The sequence below is a fragment of the Agelaius tricolor genome, unplaced genomic scaffold (genome assembly GCF_023055355.1).
Source record: "Agelaius tricolor isolate 1412-34295 unplaced genomic scaffold, bAgeTri1.0.p SCAF_1, whole genome shotgun sequence".
Lineage (NCBI taxonomy): Eukaryota > Metazoa > Chordata > Aves > Passeriformes > Icteridae > Agelaius > Agelaius tricolor.
In genome coordinates, this window is record NW_027269261.1 from 17,294,491 (window position 1) to 17,317,612 (window position 23,122).

A 23,122-nucleotide genomic window follows, 5' to 3' on the forward strand; every position below is an offset into this window, starting at 1 on the left:
AAGAGAAAGGCTTTTCTGTCTCTCTGTTATGGATGAAAGATAAGAGAGAGGGGATGTAGATAAGCAATGACAGGATGTGAAACTTGAGAAGCTTGAGATTAGTATGAAATCTATGGAAAGTTACTGACACTGAGTTTAATGAGCCAGAAGCTTAAAGCTACTTACCAGTAAAAACCATGGGAAGTTTAGTAGGAGATTTTTGAGGTTAGGAACCGTCTTTCTAGCAGAACTGAGAAGAAGTATTAAAGGTGACTAAGATGGAGACTACCAAAAGAGATTTTTGAGAGTTCTCTGCTAGTGTCATATTTTCATATGGAGACTTCTAGTGACTGTTTCCCCCAATGTCTGTGGGTCAAAAGCACACTCTGAGATTCTCCTGTCTCTTTCTTGTACCATGACTCCAAGCCCATGCCCCTCCAATGTTTTCCCTTTAGATATCTGGACGGAAGCTGATGTCTCTGATTAAGGCATGGTTCCTCGTGGATTTGTAGAATGGAGCATAAGGAAAAAATTGTGTACTTAGCTGTCCTAGTCATGGTTGTCCAAGAATAAAGGCTATAGGCAGACTGCAAGGTGGCAAATAATCTCCCTTTCTTGTGCTGTTTGGATTATCTCTCAGTTCTGGAGCTAAGTATATGGTAGCATTCCTTCTTTGCTTACTTAGCTGTGTTTGAGGGCTGCTGCTGGATTTGCAGGGCTGAAGCAGAAAGAAGTCAAAATTGATAGCTACTTTTATTAAAAGAAAAAGACGCAACCCTTCAAAAAAATTTCCAGCTTGTAAGTTCATTGTACAATTGATTCTGTACCTGTTTCCAGGTGCAAAATGTTAGTTCCTGCTTCCTGGAGAAAAAGAAATATATTTTCTAAGACAGGGTAAATGATCTGTAGAGGAAATTTTTTCACTGTATTTATAGCCAACAACCTCCCTGGAAGTGTTTCCTCAACTTCTTTAAGTTATACTTAATCTGTATTAAAATGATTAGGTCTAAATTCTTACGGTTCTGTTTTAAGCAAGGGAAGTTCATTCACATTTTAGCATATTAGGGCAAATTTGTCTTTCACGTTTACTCCGTATGTTTTGGTGGAACTTTGTAGCAGTAGTGCATTTGGGACTTTTGTTTTCTTAACCATCTACCTCCTACCCCCTTAAGGTAAGCAAAGCTCAGTGTAAACATTGTGAATTTAATTCATTGTGTAACCAGCACATTTATATCTGGCTAGTACCTTGTCCTGATACACAAAATGCTGCCAGATTTGAACAGAGTAGATGCACGATACTTTTTCATTTGTTTGTTTTAATGCTTTTCAAATCTTTGGAGGGCAGTCATATAGTTTCCATACAGAACAGGGATGACTGCAGTTGTATTTTCATACCCTGGTGTTTCCTACATTTGCTCAGCTTACCTGTAGCATAGTATTTAGCCGGAGATGTCTCAGAAGCCAGAAGTGAAAGTTATACAGTTAATTTAAAAACTCCAACATGCAGCAAATTAAAAAAAGGCACCAACTCAGACTATATATTCTATGCACAGAATTGGCCACAGCTTGTTCTCTCCGGTAAGTCTGAAATGTGGGAAGTGCCTGAGGTGAATCTGTTGGCATAGCAACTTAGTGAGCAGGAGAATGCCATCCATCACAATCAGAAGAATGTATGTTGTGATATTGCACTACTGTCACTTGTTTGCAGACCCTCTTTATAAGTTACTAAACTCATAAAGATTCAGTTCAAACTTCTGAGAACATTTGGTCCCTGTAGCACATATACTGTAGTTTCATGTGGATATTACTGACAATGTTGTCACAGTCACTCCTGTAACAGCAGGCTCCCAACCTTGTCTTTACTGTGCTGAGAATGAGCAGAAGGTCCAGTTAACCATCAGGACAGTCATGTAGTTCTTGCCTTCATCATCATGCACTAATAGTTTGCAATTTCTTCTCCCAGGATTGTTCAAAGGCTGCAGATCCTAGATGGGATACCAGGCTGTTCCTCACTATTGGAATAAAGGAAGTAGGAGTGCCTGTTCTCTGGGGGAAGGAAACAAAGGTGTTACAGAGAGCATGCAAAGCACTGGTACATGGATTGCAGCATCAAGACTCAAGTTTGAGTGAGGACAAACAGAATATCAGAACCTTGCACCTGGTCAATGCAGACATGCTGCCATGAATTGTTTCTTAAAATTTAATATTTTTCAGCATATTAATGCTAAAAAGAGAGGCTGTCTGTCATTGCTTTTAAGCCATGTCTCCAATGGAGATCTGTTTGTCTATGTGCTCATAGTGCAATTCACTGCGTGTCAAAAGGTAACAAACTGCAATGACTGCAGTGGGATAACTCACAAAACCTTACAGTAGTCACAGAGAAACAATGCAGAGAGAACTGGTTTGTCTCTCCCTAGCTTGATGCCACCTTGTCTTCCTAATGCTGAAAGCCAAGGCTCATAGGGATTTGAAGCCTTAAATCTTGCTATCAGAGAGAGGGGGAAAAGGAAGCAGTCCAAGAAATGCTGGTGACAGCTGCCAAGCATGCAGCAGGGAAGGCCTATGGGCAGGAGTGGGTGTCTCTCCTGGCCAAAGGTCTGGATCAGCTACACTAAAGAGGACTTTGCAAGTCATTGCTTGTGAGCTTTGTAGAGTTAAGGGAAAACATGAATGTTGAAGGACTTGTTTTTCTGCTGCTTTGTGCTTCAGGGTTGACGTAGCTATTAAAGCAATGCTCACTGCTTTGAATTTTGAAAGTCATTGCATTTGTTTCAGATCTCAGAAAGTGGTTAGCATTTACAACATGCCACATCCTTATTTAATCAAAGCTTTGAATGAGGCTTTAGAAGAATGGAGCACGCTGCACATACATTAAAATTTTACATAGCAAGTGAGGGCAGTGCTCTTAACCAAGTGAAAAAAAGAACCTCTCCTGGCATGCAAAAGCCTTGTATTACAAAACTTACACCTTTATTGTACAGAAGTTCTGTTCACATCTTTTATACAAAGAATTATATAAATGAGGTCCTCTGATTCTTTGCTAGTCTGGAATCAGTAAGGGTCACTGCATTTGCAAACCAATGGACAGAGCTTCAGCTGAAGTCAGTAAAACCTCTTTACCATGTGAAAGTAGAGCATTGAGACTTGAGGTGTATTACTTCTGTTTCATACACTGTCAGATTGTAGGAGATACCAAAGTCTGTAGTAGCTGCACTAAACACAAAGTGTTGTGCAAAATCTAATGATCTAATACAAAGCCCTATGCAGGATCACTACTGTAATAGTCATGACTAATAACTTGCTTTTGAATCCTGTTACTCAGCAGGATCAAAGAGCTATCTGCTACCTCTAAATATAGATGAAAAAGTGACACAAAGATTTGGAATGTTCATTTCATTTTTCTTATGAAAATGACAGCTGGACATTTCATGACAAATATCTTGAAGTCTCTTATTTATAAAAACTCCAGCTATGAGTGCTTTCTGGTTTCAGCTGGATTGACACATTGTCAGCATTTTCTGACATATATATTTGATCCTAGTATACTGTGTCCTGAATTATAGTACTGAGTTCTGTATATACAGTACTGTGTTCTGTATAAAAATGGAAATATTAATTAGAAAAAGCTGTGTAAAGAACAAACTTGTCTGGAGATTTAAATGCTGCTGACTGAATAATGCATCAAACTGTCACAGCAGCAGTTTTGTAGTGACTCAAATTCTATGAATATTCAACAGAGTTGTCCTGGATGAAAGCAATGAAAAACATTACTTTCAGGAAACGGCTGAAATCTTGGGTCTCCTTTACTAGGAGCAAATGTTTATTTTGTTAGCAAAGCACTTGATGAGCAAGAGGAAGTTGATGGGACTATTTTGCTTTACATGTGTGGAGTATCAGAGCTGGTGGTATGGATACTCAACCAACATCACATGAATAATCTTCTATTTAAGAATAATGCAAATCATATTTCTGTATGCTTAAACCTCACCCAGGGGAGGACATAAGAGCTGATAAATGCCATTTACATCTTCCACAGAGAAGTGATTAACCAGTTCTCATCCTTTCTATCCCTGCTGCTGTCTATGAAAAGGGCGCTGCAATCCTCGGCAGCAATGTTCAGTCTTAGAATATGGGACCTGTACAACAGTTGCTCTTGCTGATCTCTCCTTTCTTTTAAAAGCAACTCACTCCATCTGCAGCCTTTTTCTTGAGCATCCTCTCAACTGAATTGCTACAGGACCTGCTAGGTTGTAAGTGAAAATATTCCCTATTTGGCATTAATGTGGGCATGAAAATTTGCCTTAGGAAGAGTATACTTCCAGCTGGCTGAGAATAACAATCCTCCTGTGCCAGGATTGGCTGGATTTATTCATTGCAGCATTTTTTAAATGCTGGAGAGCTAGGACACTGTGGATCTTACATATTTTTTACTAGGACAGAAGTCTGTGAATTTATGTGTCATGTATTGTGTGCCAGTGTACATATGTGTTCATATGTAGAAACAAAATGAACCAAAGTATGCAAATTATTGGAGAATAAAATCACTTTTCTAACAATGTAGAAACAGAACTGATTCACAGCTGGAAGTCTAGAATAATTAAAGCATGTTATCTGGAAACTTCTGCTAAAATTCTGGCAGTAGTACTTCTGCCTGAAGTGCAGATTTCAATTTGGTCAGTTTTCTCATTTTGAAGAATCCTTGCTAAGAAAAGTCTAGGAAAGAAGTTAATGGAGAAGATTATTTCTAGATTTTCATTTCAGTAAAATTTGCCCATATAATGTTGCCTTAGAATGGAGATGCAGCTGACTAGCTCACCATTACACAGCTGGATTACATCAGTGCCACTGTCAGTTCTTTTGGCTGTAGAAATCTAGTAAAGCTAGAAAACTAGTAAAGCCTTTTGATTAATAACTCAGTGGAAAATATTTCTTTGCTAATTAAATTCTGTCCTAAGTCTTTACTTTTCACACTATATTACTGAAACTAACTGCATATTAATAAGCTCTTCTGAGTGTTATCACATTAACCATCTGCATTTTGGCACACTGGATCTGTGTTTCCTAGAAACAGTAGCTTTGAGTGAAGAACAGAAGGTGCTTTGGACTGCATTCTCAGAAAGCACTGGCTGCATACGACCTACTGTCTGATTCTCTAAAACCACTGCTTCTTTAAATACAATGTTTTCAGCTCATTTAGATGGCCATAGAAGAGAAGAAATTGTTTACATCCTTTATTACAAAGATCAAAAGTCATGTTTACCATTTACATATACAATTTACAAATTATTCACAAAGGGAATAACAGATATGCAGGAACTGACGGCTTACTTCAACCCAAGCTGGGGACAGGACAAGTGTAGTTGTTTCCTTCCTTCCCTGTCTTTACAGAAATAAAAGATACATCTGTTTTGTGTTGTCTGTTTGTGTTAAACACTGATCTAGTGTTTATGAAGCACCTTTAGTTATAACTATGCAAATGCTTGCATGCTTATCTTTATTTGAAAGACTGCAGTGCATGTATAAACATGTCCTGGGATCTGCACCTTCACACTACTGAGTGCTTGTTGGTCAGAAATCTTGTCAATAAATACAGTGGTCAGGCTTGAAAATGTTGATTTGTAAGATTTAACTAATCTCATCAATATGCCATTAAAATAAAAATGGAGTTCAATATCAGAACACTTACTGTAGGAAATAAATTAGGTATGGCTGCTGTATCTCTCAAGGATACTATATGATCTTAAGATAGGTCTTAGCCATGTTGTTAGACGTCTTGGATAACACAATGGATTTATTGCTTTTCCTTCATCATGTTTTATACCATTTCCTAATGCTATTTCAAAGACTGGAAAACTTAACAAAAAATAATCCTCTTTAGGAGATTTGGTAAATTAGCAAACTTCACAGAATATCTTACAGCACTTAACAAAAGGGAGAATGAGTTCCCAAATCCCTTGGTATGAAAGCATAATACCAACAGTGCACTAGCTGCCATTTAGCTAAATCTACAAGTAACCATATTTTTAATTTTTGGTGTTCACTGGGAAGACAGTACAACCAAATGCTTGAAGGAACACACCGATTTTGGAGCAAGCACAAATGTAAATACAGAAATCACCAATGTGATGTTAATCCAAATTCTAAGCAATGAAGCAAAACACTTCACAAAAGTTGTTACATCTAGTCAGAATAATCCAAATACTTACAACAGTATTATGATATGATTTCCTACCAAGCTATCAGATAATCCTTTACCATGAACCTTTCAGTATTCTCAGGGAGACAGATAAAGAATGTTGCAGATGCCATGGTAAACTTAAAATACAGTAATAGGCAAATATTTTAGTGGCACCACCTGTATATACAATATAGTTGCTGGAACCTTATGGACAAAGCAGTGTTACAGTATGCCTTTATTAAGGCTTCTTGCTGGTTTAAAAAGGTAGATTTTTTTTTTTTAGGGAGATTGTCCAGCCGTATTGGTTTCCCATCTCTTCAGTGGAAGGTCTCTTTATTGATCCACATGAGACTGCGTGTTTCATTTGGTTTGCATTCGTACTCAATACTGCCAAAGCTGTTTCCCCACTGGCAATGATCCCGTTTGTGGTAGTTGTAGAATTTGACTTGCCAGACTGTCTCAAAAACTCCAATGTCATTAAACTGTGAGGAAGAAGGAATACCAGTGTTAGTGAGCTAATTATTTTGTTGGTTTCTCTCTCATCCTGAGAAATAACACTTATGAAGCTGCAGAACATAAAACACCTGGTATAAGGATCATTGTTCCTCAGATCAATAAATTGAAGACCTGTAAAACCTGCTCTAGCAATCAGAAAGTCTTTTATGTTTAGCCATACATACTACATAAAGGATCAGATCCTGCATGTACTGTCCTCTTGCACTCACATCTGGGATAGGTGAGGGAGTAAAAATATTCAAGTTGCCACATGGATAAACGTTACTAACAACAAGAATCAAAACCATAATCTTTCTTAAGATGACACAGCTTGTATATACTGTAGATGATGTAGTAGTGATCTGCAGTGATACAGACTATCACTTTACCTCTATACCATACCTAGTGACTGCAGTTGGGATTGGGAAGATTCTTCTTTTCCTCAGTCTGAAACTTTTAATGTATCTGCATTTTGGAGTCTTGTATTTGTAGTGTATTGACTGAGATGTGCTGCTCTTGCACACAACTTACTACTTTCCTGGGATTTTATTCCACATTTTAAATGAGACTGGAGCAAGAGAATTTCTGTGTGCATATCTGTAACTGTTAGTTGGACTGTGATAGTGCAGCTGAGTAATAGGAGCTAATAAAAAGATAATCTGCCTGTTTAGCAGATAAGTGTCTAAAACAGTGAAGAAGTGAGAATTGACTTTTAATTGTCTGTGCATGCAGCTTTGAAGTGAATGAGACTGTGGCCTCATTCATGAGAAATAAAAGTGTGGCCTCATGAGAAATAAAAGTTCTATGGCTATAATAAAAAAGTTCTGTAAAATAAAGTTGTTTGTTGTTTTTATTTTCTTTAAGTCACTCCTAGACACCTGTACAACATCAGAAAAACCTCAGTGAAGCTTTCAAGCATAAATTATGATTTCAGTTTTAATGGTAATGGAAAATTTGAGTTCCTATGCCTTGAGACATTGCAGAGAATCTCAAGTGTGGATGTGAAGCCTGTATGTATTGCCATTGGCCTTAAGCCAGTATGGCTTGTTGATTGTGTTATGTTGTTAGAAGATACTAGATAGTGAATTAAGTGCTACTGAATGGCACTATTCTTCAGTATTTTTTCCCTTTCAGTATTTCCATCACTCACTTTAATGACAGCTTCTTCACTTGACTGTTTTCCATTCCTATCATGTGCCTGGGAGCTGATCTTTGATCACCTGCCTGCTATAATCACACTTGCAAAGTCAGTATGAAAGCCCTTTTACAGAGAAATTGTTCCTGATTTACAAGCAGAGTCTTCTGTATCCAGATTTTTCAGGACACATTTGTCGTTGTTTTTTTGAAATTAAAAATGTGGTTTGTAAGGTGCTGCTGTGTAACAGACATTACTTTAAACCTTCTCTCCGCCCACCCTGGTAAGTTAAATTTAGCCTTGACAATAGCAGAAGCTGCTGTGTGCTGTAAGTGGAGGGGTTTTATTCGGCTCCAGTTACAAGTGTTACCTTGAAGGAGTAACAGAAACATTTCTGCCACTTCCTTTGACTAAGAAAGAATCAGATGTACAGGCTATTTTATCTCTCCCAGTAACTAAAACCTTAATTAAGGACTTTTTTTTAATCAATCATCTTTGATAGTGGTCCCGTTACACTCATAATGCAAGACAGTAAAGGTTAAGCACATTGGATATTACTGTGCACAGTCCACAAAACTTGTCAGAGAGGAGAATCGGGCACCCTCACTGTGGAAACTAAGGAAGAAAAGGCATTTCTAGTAACATTTTTAGAAGGTGATATGACACAAGAGCATAATTTCATTTCATTAATGTATGAAGGATCTGAATTTCAAAAAGATAGATGAAGAAAGCAAATTTACTTTTCCTTAATGACCCAGTTTGCTGAGCTACCCTGAGTAGTTTGACTGCTCTGGGTTTTCAGGAGAAGGAAAAAATTAATTGCAGAGCTTTTCTACTACCATGTGCCTCCCTCAGCCTGGTACTTAGCACATGCAGAAGCTCTGTGGCATAATGAACATTCTGCACCCTTAGAGCTCCCCTGAATTCCCATGGCTCCTACAGCTGAATCCCGGCTACTCCACTGAGCTTATATATGGGCATCCCTAGGGAGGGAGAATAGCCCTGCTCTTTGCAGGTCAGGCTTCATATTAAGTATATTTCCCTGTCTGCTCTTCTTTATCATCTGGTGCTGTAGGATTAAATAGTTATTTAATCACTCCCTCTACATTTGCATGCTGAGATGATTTTATAGTTATTACTGTGAATACAGTTCTAGCTTCTTTATTCAATCTTAGACTAGTCTGATCAAGAATAAAATGAGGCCCAAAGGCAGGCTTCTAACTTAGTTTACACCATTTGCTAGACAGTTTAGCAGTTTCTGGATAGTCTGCATGATTGACCAATCAGGTAACAGAAACATATAATCAGATTCTGGAATTCAGAAACAGGATTGCTGTTCAACATGTATAAACTCTGGCTATCATGAGTCAGATTTAACTAGCCAGTTAAAGCAGCAACACAAGAATTATTTGTTAAAAGTTTCAAAGCAGATAGGAAAGAAGTTCTTACGGATCTTAATGGACCTTAAGTCATTCAGACACTAGATTGGCAATTCCAGACTTGTTTTTGATTGCAGGACTGATCTCACAATCTATTTCTAATGTGAATTCAGTTTTTATGCCTAAAATAGTGTTCTTATCACCATAGGATGCATCAGGATTCTGTCTGTTTTAGAAAAGGAAGTGGAGGCAGAAGTTCCTCATAGTTGAAGGAAATAGGAAAATCTAAAGCTCTCTGCAATAAGCTCAGTTTTGAAGGTTGAGGAAGTAGGTATCCAAAGCAGTTTTCAGACTGGGGTATCTGAGGCTTGTTCCCTAAATCTATTACAGCTCCATTTAGCTAAGCAGCTAAATGATGAGTTAAACATATAAATCCCTGTTGAGTTGTCTATATTTAATACTTAAAAGTATCATTTGTGGGTATCTAAGTCTGTACTGATGAACCTATCTATCAAGATCAGTTCCTAAAAGGAATTAAAGACTTGCTTAATGCTTGAAAATCCTATTAGCTTCATGGTTAATATCCCAGGATCTGATCTGTAAAAGCAGCTCTTTGGGCAAATATTGTGGCTTCTCATTCTGATGCTGCAAGAAACCATGTCAGAGCTTGTCACTGAAAGTCAGAACCTCCTTATATTTGATCTGTGATTTGACTTGGTTTTCTCCAAAGGAAAAGTTAAATTTCTAGATTTTCAGAGTTCACATCAGTGCTGCACTTAAGGGTAAAAGTAACCAGCAAAACAGGGATGCCTGAGTCAAAGCAGATGGTGTTTTGGGAATGCTGTCCTTTCTCCTCCTGGTGTAAGGTGAAATATAACTACAATGATCAACAGTAGCATCCAGCAGCTATGTTCAGCTTTTTGTGAAATAATACTATGTTTGGTTTTCCTGGGTGGTGGCTGTATGTAAAAGTGATTAACATAATACTCCATATTAGTCTTAATAACCTATGATTATGAAATAGTAATGTGATGTGGATCTCCAAAATTAAGTTTGGCACATTGTAATTATTAGAAACACCAAATGGAGATGTTACAGTTCTTATTCAGAAGAGGATTACCATACTGAACTATGATTCCAGAAAAAAAATACTGAAGAGCAATATGAAATCTTGTGTGCAGTAAGAAAACGTCATAAAATTCTGAAATTTGGTGGGCTTGTTTAAGCTGGAACAGACTCATAAGAGAGCTTCAGATGAAGATGGCTTACTGCCTTGATTCCTTTTTTTTTGGTAGAGAAGACATGGAATAAACAGCAGGAATCCTTCACAGCTATAATCAGGAGAAGGAAAAAAAACGCCAAAACTGAGCATACCACCCAAAGAGTGCTGTGGAAATCTGCCTGTCTTCATGTTTTCTGTTAGCTCTGCTGCCTTGTGGGCTGGAGCTTTTGTCATCTCACTTTGGGGCCATGGAGCCTCTCTTTAAGACTGGGGTGAGGAGCCACTTAAATATGAATTTAAGTTTGTGGGTGCAGATAATGGAAACATATGGGAAAAGAGAGAAGACAGCCTTGGGTGTTCTCCTGCATGCTTCTAGTCTCTAGCAAGTCCTCAGGCATGCTGAAGGTGACAGATTAAAGGGGAGAGCAGTCACCCCTTGTGCTTGAGGCATGCTCTGTGCCAAAAAAAATGGTGCTACCTGGCAAAAGAGGGTTCCCGTATGCCGAGGGATTGGATCTCTAGCCAAGAACCTCAGTGGGAGCTGCCTGATATGTATAGTATGTCCTATAGAAGGGGTGGGATGTTCCGCACACAATTCTTTCTGCTGCAGCACCCCAAAGGGTTTTGCAGGTCTCTAGAAAACCTTATACTTCCTCCTGGCCCTTGCTGTTTTCTTGGGAGAGAAGGCAGGAGGATTTGTATTTTCCAGCTATGTTCTGGCCAGCAACCTTAGTGACACAAAGCAAAGAGGAAGGCAGTAGCTGCAACTAGGCTTTGCCCTGGAATATTTCACCACACTCTCTCTGGGAGTCAACCCCCTGCTGCCCTCCCTCATCCTCTCATGCCAGGCTTGGGGAACCACATACCTGCATGTTGACTTGGATGGGCTGTCTCTCCCCACTTTTGGTATGGGGCACCCCCTCGGTGTCATAGATCCCTGTGTAAGAGGCTACTTGTGCATCACGTGATTTTTCTTCCAGTGGGACATTAACACCGCCGATGCCCATGGTCCTACAAAAAGACAAGATCCAGCCTTTCACAGCCCTGAATTCCCCTTCCTTGGTAGCTTGAAGCCAGCACGTGGGTTTGCAGCTTGGTACTGCTGGTAGCCTCTGTACTGGGAAAAAGCTTCAGGCATTTTAGCAGACCTGCATGTGCTGCTGACTCATTGGGGCTCCTGAAATATGCCAGGGCTCTGCAGTCACCCAGGGAAGGAGTAGAAAGGAGTGGCAGGCGGGATCTGATTTCGAATGGATCGGGAGAGGTTAGTCGAATCTCTTCGGCGGGGCCGCCCCTCCACCCAGAGCTGGTTCCCCATCTGGTCCCTGTCTCTGCTTTGCCACGCCGCAGCGAGGCTTGGGCATTGTGTAGGAGGGACTTCTTCCTCCAGCGAAAGCCGCGAGGAAGGAAGGAGAAAAGAAGCTGGGCTTGAAAAATCTCCGGGAGAAGGTGGGGAGGGAGAGGGAAGGCAGCGATTCCCAAACGTGCCCCCCCCCCCAGGCCAGCCAGGCGGAGCACAGGGAACAGCTGGCGAGGGACTCAGAAACGGGGCCACCAAAGTAAAAGGGCGGGGAGGGAGAAATCACGGAAACCCCGCGCTGACAGCCTGCCAGGAAAAAACATTAAACGTCTAAAAATAAAGCAGCAGGGAGGGAGAGGAGGGCCGGGGGAGCCGCCCTGAGGAGAACGGCCTCACTTACGTGGCCTGGACGGTGCCGGGTCGGAGGGACACCTCAATTTTGTACTTGGCCCCGGTCAGCAGCTTGATGGTGCGGTTCTGACCGAAGCGCTGCCCGTCCACCTTGAAATACACGGCCCCGTCGTTGGGCTGGATTTTGAGGGAGACGCTGATTTTCACGAGTCCGGGGATGTCGCCCATCTCTTGCGGCCGGAGGGGCCTGTGGGCTCTGCGCGCGTCTCGCCCCCTCCGAGGAAAGGCGGCCGGCCGGGAGCGAGGGAGAGGAAGAGGAGGAGGGAGAAGGAAGAGGAGGGGCTGCCGGATCCCAGCCAGCCCAGCCCTTCCCAAAAGCAGCGGATGAGATACTTGATTATTTATTTTCCCTCCCATTAATCACGGCGTAGCATCTGGCGGTTGATGTCTTTTCCCCTCTTCTTCTCCCCCGCCTCAACTTCATCACCCCGCCCCATGTCCTGGTTTGGGGGACATTTGCAGCTGCTCAGATTGCTGCCGGTTTCCAGGGAGTTAATCCGGCCCCGATTACTGCAGCCTTAATCCCGCAGTTCGTCCCGGAGGAAACGAGACGGCCTTGGCCGGGCTCCGCCGGTTCAGCACCACAGGCGCGGACAGCGGCAAGGGCAGGGAGTGCCCCGCGGGCTCTCCGTGGGGTCCCGGCCGAGGGGAGCCCCCTAAACCACCCCCGAGTCCTCAGCTGGGGGGAGCCCCCCAAACCACCCACCGACCCCCTCACCTGGGGGAGCTCCCCAAACCACCCTCCACCCCCTCGCCTGGGGGGAGACCCCCAAATCACCCTCCGATCTCCCACCCGGGAAAGGCCTCCCGAGGGTTGATCGAGCCCTCTGGGTTGGGCTGAAACATCTGTGTGGTGGCACGGAGGAGCCAAAGCTTCCCGAGAGAGAGGGGAGGGCGGGCAGCAAAGATGTGGTTTTCTGGTTTTTCTGTCTCCCGGTGCAGCAAAAGGTTTTGTTGAGTCACCGTGCCTGGACTGAGGGTCACTTCCTTGGCTGTCGGAGTCACCATGCCTGGACTGAGGGTCACTGTCTTGCTCCCTGAGGTCAACAGTCAACATCAGCAGGCCAAGGTTTCTCTTGGGATTATTTCAATCACTTCATTGCAATCCTCTTATTTAAATAAAAAAAACCCCCTACTCTGTATCTGCACTGTAAGATCAGAATGTTTTGTCTTGAAGTCTAATACTACTCTCTACATATGGCTGGTGCTCTTTGTTCTTAAACAAAGATCCTTGAAACTGAACAATTTACCATAATTCAACTCAGCCTGTCTCATTCCCATCTCTAAGGAGATTACTTTTAACCCAGGCAGGTTTGTGCCTATTTTCCATTCTTTTTTATTTTTTCTTGTTTGCTGTTAAAACTGTAGCACCCTTATGTCTGACACAAGCTTTGGGCCACAAATATACTTTTTGCTTGGACATTATGGCAGAGTTAATGGTTTTGTTAGGAGAATTTCATAGGTCCATGTTGCACTGTACTAACCTGTTCTTTGTTTCTCTAAGGCTGGGATATATATGTAGTGGTGCAATGTGAACAAAGCCAAATTGTAGATACAGCATTGCCCAGCTGCATTTTCTTATGCATGCAAGTTTCAGTGATTTAATTTTATTAGGAACTTTAAGCAAAATAATACATTCTGTTGAAAACCTCTGGGAAAAAAAACCCCAAAACCCCAAAATCCTACTGAATATCCCTTGCTTAGAGTCCAGCTAAACACAGCCTTCATAATGTGTTCAGCCATTCAGGTTTCCACAAATACAGGGGCAGGATATGATCCCTGCTTCTCAGAACTGTGTATCTCTGCAAAAATACTAAACAAACAAACCAAAAATAAACAAACAACACCCACTCCTGGTGCATTTCTCCTTATCTCTTTTCATCACTGCAAGAGAAATCTCATTTTGCATTGCATTCTGCAGAAACTGCTGCGTTTTGTAGCTTGTTGGAAGTTTTGCTGGCAGTAAATGCCCTTTCTGTAACTTTAAATGTAATTCCGTATGAAATCACAGAGGCCTAACCTGTGGAGAATGTGACTCTATCACTTAAAGTGGTGTGTGAAGAGTAATGGCCAGGGATCAGATTTGCTTGCTTCATGGGCCAGACGTGACATGTTGTAGTAAATTGTGTGTAGCTGAAGCCATTGATTGCAATTAGCTTCCTAAGTACATGAGAGGTCAGATCTATAACGAGGGGTTTTTTTCCCTCATTATTTCTGCCTGAATGATTATCTTTCTATGGACACAGCTCAGACTGGGACTTTATCCCTGACCAGTATTAGGCAAACATGAGAGATAACTAAAAAAGCATCATATTATGGAATGTGTATGCATAGTAACTGTCTTACCATATGCAAGTGTAACATGGTGAGAGTAGAACATTTCTGAAGAAGAAATTCTTAATTTAGGCAATGACCTTCTTTTGATTGATCTAATAATTTCACTTGTGTTAATACATTTACTTATCTGATCCCACCAGATACCCTTTATCAGTATAGATCAAGGGAAGGAGTTGCCTTTGCTAAGCCCTTCTGGGAGATTAGTTTTGTTGCTGCCCACCTTAATGGTCCTGACCAGCATCACCTGAGGCTGCCCACATTTAGTTTTGGTTCCCATGCCCTTCCTGAATTATGCTTAGGACAGCTGTTCTCCAGCTCCACCACTGACATCTCCAGCCATGGATGCCCTTGACCTCACCCTGCATGTTGAGTACCTGGCTTAACTCAGCCCAAGGATGGAGGTGCTTGATGCTGTGGAATGGGCCCTGGCTAGAGAAACCAGGCCCTTCCAGTCCCCATGGGGATTTTCTATGGGTCCCAGATCTCAGGCTCCTACATTACCTGATGTTAATCACGTGATATTCTGTAGGGAGCAAAATATCTGAAGGAAGAAGAGTCGGTGTGGTTTTTCCAGGAGCACAGAGTAAACATGCTGACATTTACAAGATTCAAAGCTAAATAAATAATCATAGACTTAGGACAAAGTCCTATTTCTCTAAGCCACAGCAGCAATTTGTTTCTGGGAACAAAAGGATAAAGTTGTGTCAATTCCTCCATTTTCTACACATACATTTGAAGGGTGGGCTACAATATTTAATGTCTTTCTAAACTGCAAAACTGTTTTTCCTATTTGTTTGTTTGTTTGTTTGTTTTGAGGGGGTTGTTTGGGTTTTGTGTGTGTGTCTGTGTTTTCATTTGGTTCTTTTCAGTCCTTCAAATCTACTTTTCATTCCCCTGGCAGCTGAGGCATCCCAGTCTGTTCTGTGAAGTCAGCAAGGTACATTAAGCTATATCCCTTCCCTTGGGTATGAAGATTGGAGCATTCATCTGTGCCCTGGCAAATGCCTCAGTGCTTTTGAAAGGAGTGGTAAATGAGTTGTACCCAGCAGTTCTATACCTCTTTTTCTTCCTAAGACTATGAAAGTTTCATACATCCTACAAGATCTGTGAACTACATACAAACTGCATCCTCCAAGACCTCTTTATTGTGCATAGATCTTCCCTGCTGCACCAGCCTAACCCGCATGTATTACTGATGGGGAGCTACTGTAGGGGAGAGGTGAGGGTGGATGTGTTCAATGAAAGCTAAGAGATAACATGCAGATGAACCATGACCTATACTTTAAGCAGGTCTGAATTATCTAGAAAACATTCTGGAGAGATGTTTTCAGTCTTTTGATTGCACATACTCAATATGATCTCTCTAGGCATGATATGTCAATTGCATAAGCTTTCAAGTATTAACATTTATGCAGACCTTCTCACTAATGCTCTAATCCTGCTGCAAAGCTCAACAATCATTAAATATATAAAATGTACCTCGAGGCACAACAAGATAGTTCATTTAAGATGGCCAAACCACAGCATTTAGATTCTAAGGTGCCATGGGATACCTGTATTAGCCTTTTTATGCTTGCCCCTATTTGATTAATTTCTTAACACAGTGCTAAATTTGGAAATGTTGTGGTTTGGGGTTTCTTTTCAAGAAGGGCATGCAAAGCCACAATTTCTCATGCTCTAAAAATAGCCATATGTGTGATTCTGTATGTAGGGAATTGTGCTAAGGCTTGCACCTGCCAGCTCTCAATTTAAAATTTTGATTCTTTTAAGCCCTCTGCCTATGTGCAGAATTAGAGTGGTTTTTTTACTGAAAAATCAGCTGGACAGTCTTTATCTTGTTTGGAAATCACTTCAGTGTATCATCTTTCCCATAGAGACAATAATTTTGAACATATAACATTTATTATAATTTCCCTTGCAAATGCAGCTTGATTTGCTGTAGTGACATATACTTATGGATAGGTCATATGTTTTGCTGCAGATTAGGTGGGTTTGTGGCATTTACAGTGCAGCAAACATGTTAGAACCATCTCTGCAAGGGCTTGTGGAGCAGTGGAGAGGGTGTAACTGAGAATTTTCCCTTCCTTGCAGCTGCTGTATGGTTCCAATTTTAGGTATAAACACATCTTAGTCCCACTTGCTTAGATAAATGTAGTTGATCTTTTTTTCCCAGTGTTTGCAGGAACTTGTATTCTGAAGTAACAGAAATAAAGAAGAATTTTCTGAAGAAATACAGCAGTAAGTTCTCCTGTACAAGAAGAGTAAACTGAGCTAACATATTCAGTTCTGCTGCAGATCATGATATTGTGACAAATTCTGCTCACCTGACATCATGCACCTTTATGTACTTGAGACAGAAATGGAGAGGACATAGTAAATTATAGCAGATTTCCACATTGCAGGTTATCTTCTCTTTCTGACAAAACTCTTCCTCCCCTTTGTGGAGAGGTAAAAGAAATGCAGCTCTTCCTCTCTCTTATGCCTGATGCTGCTCTTTAGGAATGGCTGGACAAAGAAGACCCACATCCACAGTCCATACTCCCTTGCACCTGCCACAGCTACTGTGTGTTTAAGGACCATTTTGCCTCACATGAATGATTCAGCTACATCAGCATGTTTCTGTCTGGGGTGGGGGGGGGATGAAGTGCTGATTTCCCTGCAGTAGTGTGTGGTAAATGAAACCAAACCTCAGCATTAAAGAACAGGATTGCACCAGACTTGTAAAGTGGAACAGCAAAAGGACCAGCTGAGCTTTAAAGATGAAATAGAAACAATATAGAGAAGTATTATAAAAGTGGTTGCCTTCAGCTAACATTAGATGGAAGTTATTTTGTGTTTTGACACTGAGTAGCATAAGTAGTAATGGTAAATTCTGGAGCGTTTGACTAGGTGCCACTGTGTTTAGACTTACATTTCATACCTCCAAAGGCTTTTCACACAGAGAAGTGAGAAGAAGGAGTTTTTGTGAAATTGTGGAGTCACCATCCCTTTCTGTTTTCATTAAACCACTTTTTAGTATAGGGATATATAGATATTCTATTGAGGAGTACCTATCCCTGGTCATCTCATATCACCAATTTATTGTGCAGGGCCCTGTCATCCTGATTCAGCACAAACACTGAGTCAGCAGGAGCAGGTAAGCAGGAAAACCTGCACAAAGGATGCCTGCACGGAGCAAAATACTGGCAGGTTCTTTTGTCTTTGCTCTCCATAAAGCCTTTCAGCTCGGGAGGGGGCTTCCTTTCCTCAGACCTGAGGTGGGGGAAGCAAAGTAGGGACAGAAGGAAGAGCTAACTGTGATCCTGTTCTCGATCTTTAATCATAGCTCCATGCTCTGAAGCATCATGTCCTCAAGGCAGGTAATAAAGGGATAATTTGGCTTCCAAATTACACTTCAAGACTTACTGTTGTCTGTGACTGGTATTTTTGGTTTATCTAATTGGAAAAAGGAAAAAAAAGTATCTTTTTCTGAAGATAAAACCACAGAATGAAAGGGAAGAGAAGGAAACAATTCACCTTTGTAGAAGGATTCTTGGCAGAACAAGGGCATGCTATTCTCCTACAAGAATTGGGCAACCCTGACCTGCAGATTACAGAGTTATTTTGAAGACCATGTACTGTCTTTGGAACAAGATAGACCATGTACCGTCCTTGGAACAAGATAGACCATGTACCGTGCTCAAATAGATACAAGAAAGAAAAATGAGCATTGTGCCAGGACGAGGCCAGATGCCAGGCATGTTGTGGGAACTGCTAATTTAGCACACCTTAGCTAAAATGCTTATAGCATGACAACCAATCAGCAAATAACATGTATGTATGAATGCAGCCACTTAACCAATGAACATTAAGCATTAGTGGTGTGAGACAGTGTATAGAGAAAGGTAAATATGCCAAAGTTGCTTAATAAAGTAGAAGGACATGTAGCCCCATTGGTGTGATTGTCATTACTCGGCTGACTCCGTGGGACCCTCTTCACGCCTTCTTAAAGCAAAAAGAATTAGTGACCAAGAAAGACATTATACAGGAGGATTCTACAAGCTCCTCAGTCCATCAAACATCCTTTTAAAACTTCTGGGGAAAGAAGAGAACCTTCACAGAAATATAACTCAGAAATCCCATTAGATCATCTCTGCTCTGGGAATCCAGGGCATCTTCAGTTCATTCCTAGTCCTAGACCTGGTGGGCAAATTTTCTATTGTAAATGTTAGACAAGGTTTTTGATCACTTTTTAGTGGTAAATTTTTACTTTTAGTTCCAAGGACCATGAAGTTTTATTAGGTCTGTTTGAGCTTCTGTCTCTAATAATTTTAAAATCTATTTGTTGAATTCAAGTATGCTTCACAGCTAGAGAATACATGGAGTCTTTTATTTGAAAACTGATGGATGATTTTCTTCATCAGCAACTAGTGCCTCTAATAGCAATAAGATCCTTACAACAGTATGACTTACATGAGCAAAGGAACAATGTACTGGGACTGCAGGTTTTAGAAACGCCAAACAATATAGTGATAGATTAAATCATCACAAAAAGGTATGCTTTGGACAGAATGCACCATGACATAACCAGAATGTTTCAGGTTAAAGTGTTTAACCTGAAAAACAGGTGCTCTGCCTGCACAGAGACTGGATGTGTCATTTGAGCAGCAACTCATTAGGAAAGACCTGGAAAAGGAAAATCTCCATTCAGACATTGAGGAAAAACACCCAGCACCCAGCAGCTGGGATAGATACAGATAACCAAGGAAGGAGTGGAGTCTCATTTGTGAGAATACCACTAAATAGGCATCAGTGAGGAATGTCTAGGAAAGGTCTCTGAAGGCTCTGCTAACCTTCTGGTCCCCTATCACAGACCTTGGCAGACTTCTGAGTAAGACTTCCTTTGGAGTAAAGGCTGAGACAGAGAGTCATATGGAGAACAGGAATTTCTGTCTGTGAAAAAAGTCCCTGTTTAGGAATTTTTAGCTTGGCAGACGTGACAGATGGAGTCACTCTGGGCTCAATCAATACTTATCTGAATGAGGTTAGCTGCAAAAGTGACCTGGAATCTTGTGCTTGAAAGAACACAAGAGGCTGCTTCAAGACACCATGAAGCAGCCTCTTATTGCTTCCCATATACCCCCACTTTTTTCTATATGGGGAAGAGGGATTGTGACTCTGGTATGTATAAAAAACTATGGGTTTGCCTTGTCTTTTCCCAAATAAAGCCAAACAAGCTCTGCAGCAAGTAAAAGATGATTGTAGAAAGCATTTTGTGGTCAGTGCTCTATGTAATGCACAGGTCTAATCCATTTGTGCCTATTTGACAGCTGACATCTTTGAGAGGCCTCAGCACCAAAATCCAAATCCTGATTAAGTCTGGTAAACAAATTTCTTATGTCAGCAGAGGGCGCATCCTTGTTAACCAAATGAGGGTCCTCCACCTTCCTGCCAGACTTCACATGCTTGCCCTCATGGAGCCAGGTTTGGAAGGCAGGGTGAAGTGAAAGCATTGATGCATTGAAAACCTGTCTCTGAAATCATTTGGCACACGCCAGGCAGCAGCAGCACCATGCCCTGTGTTTTATGGTAGAGCTCATGTATTTGCAGAACAGGCCCAGTTTCTTGTGACTGAGCAATGAAGTGCTTATTTAACTTCCCAGGACTCTGTCATCAAGGCTGGCTGTATTTGAGATGATGGAGTGTTTTGTCAGGCTGTTGTCTGTGCTGTCAGAGACAGACTATAAATACACACGTACTTCTGCATTTCACTATCTCTCACTTTGTAAGAGGAAATGGGTTTGCGATTAGCATTGAGAGGAACTTGTGAAATGACACAGTTGTACTGTAAAAACACCATCCCACAGACTTTGCTGCCAGAGGAACTCGACAGCCAGCACTGATAGAGCTGAGAGCAGGATTGCCCAAGCCATGGAGCGAGAGCCAATGCGCATAAGGGAGGGCTACTTGGTTAAGAAGGTAAGTGGGGTAGTTTGGGATTGAGTGGAAGAGAAAACTAACTCTGAACAGGTTGGGAAGATGCAGGGAAACATACTGTGGAATCTTGGCAAAGAGGCAACAGGAAATAGCCACAGCCTACTCAGTTGCACTTAATTGGGTTAAACATCAAGGAAGAATAGTGAGATTAAAGAAATCACATCACCTTGCCTCAAGACAGTGTGTGGGGCCACAGGCACATCCAATCTTTGGGAAGGTGTTTGCCACTCCACAGCAACCTCTTCTTCGGAGTCTTTTGTAGTACAGCCCATAGGATAAAGCCTTTACTTTTATTTAAATCCACAGTGACCTCCACTGGCAGAGCAACTACAAGGGGAAATAAATGGTGGTCAGAAAAATAACAATATTTAACTGCATAGTCGGATGGGTGAGGCTGTGGCATGTTCTCCTTGAAACACAAACTGTAGTTATTTTAGCATCAATCAGGCACTCCCTGGAAGCTCATATCTTCCTTGGGTATCACATGAAGAGTGTTTCATTGAACATAATTTGTGATTTATTGATGCAGGGCAGCATGTTTAATACCTGGAAGCCAATGTGGGTTGTGCTCTTAGAAGATGGAATTGAATTCTACAAGCGGAAGGCTGATAACAGTCCCAAAGGGATGATCCCACTAAAAGGAAGTACTATTCACAGCCCATGCCAAGATTTTGGCAAAAGAATGGTACGTACTTTTTTTACAAAAAGAATTGACAGTATACTTATACTTCTGGAAGCACTGAAAAGGCAAAAGGGTGATGGTTGCAAATTCCTGGCACTCATCCTAGTGGAGATTCTTACTTGCCTTAGGAGGTCACAAGCAGGTTTGGAATTGTGCGCTTCTTGAATTCAGGACACTTCAAGAGGAATAATTCAAAAAGCACTTGGGGGTTGGTTGGTTGGTTTTTATTAAACTTCTGAATCTCTCAGAGAGCAGAACTAAATTTTATTGGTGTGAGGATGTTTTGCAGCTGAATGGCAACAATTCCTGTATAAAATGTAAATCTAAGTGCCACAGAAAAATGGTAGTGGGAAAGTATTTTGTGAGCAGGAGAAACATTTATTTTTTGTCACGGAACAAATGACTTGCTCAGACAGGAAGGAGATAAATGCTGTGACACATATATTTTGTTACAGGGTTACAGGGTTCCTGAAAAATAGTTGGTAAAACGGGATTTCTCATATGAGCAAAGAAATATATCATTAGTAATTTATTATTTTGTCCACTCAATTTCATCAAATAGGCATGATATCCCCATGAATTCCTCTGACAAAGGGGTGCCCCAGAATCTGGAACATTATTCCACCACAGTTAAAAAAAATTTACCACAGGGATACCTGACTAAAGATAGAAGTCTCTGTGAGAGTATTAGAAAAATAGGAAGTGTGAGACACAGCTGAGTTGGTGAACTTTACTTTTTCATATGAGTAAAGTGAGGATACTTAAACCTGTCCTTAGGTTTGGTAGTAAGTGGAATCAGGATCCCTTGTGTCAGATTTGGACCTGCTGGCTTTGCTTTTTCCTTCTTTTCTTTCTTCAGCATTCTTTCTTTCCTTTTTTTTTTTTTTTTTTCTTGGGGGGGGGTGTGTGGTGTTGTTGTATTTTTGTTGTTGTTGTTGCAGAACCCATATTTATATGAAAAAAAGCCACCCTGATCCTTACTAAGTCTTTTTAGACTTACATCTGTCAAGAGAAAGGGCCTGTTAACTTCCAAGCTGTCTTTAAGACAGTATACAAAAAGGATGAGGCAGAGAATAAAGATTGCTGTTAATCCTGTGCTGATTATCTTATTAACAAGCCTCACCACAACACTCCTTACTCTATTCATGAGGTATGAAGGGTACTATGCAAGAGTATCACCGACCTAGATTATAATGGTAGAAATTAAGTTTTTCTCACGAAGCATTCTTCTTCAAACAGTTTTGTGTTGGGTTTTGGCTTTTTCCTTTAACTCTCAAAAAGGCACTGCCATCAACATTGTTTCACAGTAGTTGCTTGAAAATGTCAGTAACATATTTACAATAAAGGAAAAATAATTCACCCACATATGTGCATTCAACAAAGCAGGCACAGAGGTCTGAAGTATCTGATGTCTGCTGAAGACAGAGTGAGAGAGATCCTCACCTTCCCAAAGCTATCCTTTGGGATGCACCAGTCTCCAGAAGATGCATTGTATCTTTATGGAAGGGTGACAGTCTCTGAAGATCATTCCTTTGGCTGCACTGGGTTTTCTGTTATGCTTCATTTTACATTGGGTGTTTACATAATGAACTTTACATAATGTTTCATTTTAGTTCCTGGGGCCTTTTCTGAGGGATAATAAAGACAAAGAAAGACCCAGGGGTTGAGGCATCCAAAATAGCTTTTCATAAATGAGATTTGCTGCAGGGTTTGCTGAAGTCAGTGGAAACAATCCAAATTACTTCAGCAGGCATTGGAGCAGATCCTTCATATTGAGGTGGTGAGATTGTTCTGCAAGTCCACAAACCAGTAGCCCTGGAGATGGATTTTCTCTTAAAATTTCAAATAGTCAAAAATTGAACATGTTTATTCATATGAGCAAAGCTATCACCAGGATTGTTCTTACAAGTACTGCCTAATATGATTATACCTAGGTTCCTACATGTATTCCTTGAAAACGTAGTATCTTTATTTTTACATCTTACATTTTACAGCTTTACAGTACTGCTGAATTCAATGTTTCTGCAT

At 41.0% G+C, this 23,122-nt stretch overlaps 2 protein-coding genes across 3 annotated transcripts in view; one reads left to right on the forward strand and one right to left on the reverse strand.

Annotated features, from left to right (window-relative positions):
- The window catches only part of PLEK (pleckstrin), a 57,718-nt gene that overhangs the window by 23,504 nt on the left and 11,092 nt on the right, over nucleotides 1–23,122 (forward strand). For both annotated transcript variants that reach the window (XM_071425148.1, XM_071425157.1), the window contains exons 2-3: nucleotides 20,283–20,394; nucleotides 20,942–21,097. In XM_071425148.1, coding sequence (XP_071281249.1) covers nucleotides 20,347–20,394; nucleotides 20,942–21,097 — 204 coding nt within the window. In that variant the 5' untranslated portion in view covers nucleotides 20,283–20,346. The remainder of the gene's footprint in view (nucleotides 1–20,282; nucleotides 20,395–20,941; nucleotides 21,098–23,122) is intronic.
- CNRIP1 (cannabinoid receptor interacting protein 1) lies at nucleotides 5,198–12,449 on the reverse strand. Its single transcript, XM_071425182.1, has 3 exons — nucleotides 12,089–12,449; nucleotides 11,255–11,399; nucleotides 5,198–6,639 (listed from the first exon to the last, which is right to left on the reverse strand). The coding sequence occupies exons 1-3, from the start codon at nucleotides 12,265–12,267 to the stop codon at nucleotides 6,475–6,477; spliced, it is 489 nt and encodes a 162-aa protein (XP_071281283.1). The 5' UTR covers nucleotides 12,268–12,449; the 3' UTR covers nucleotides 5,198–6,474.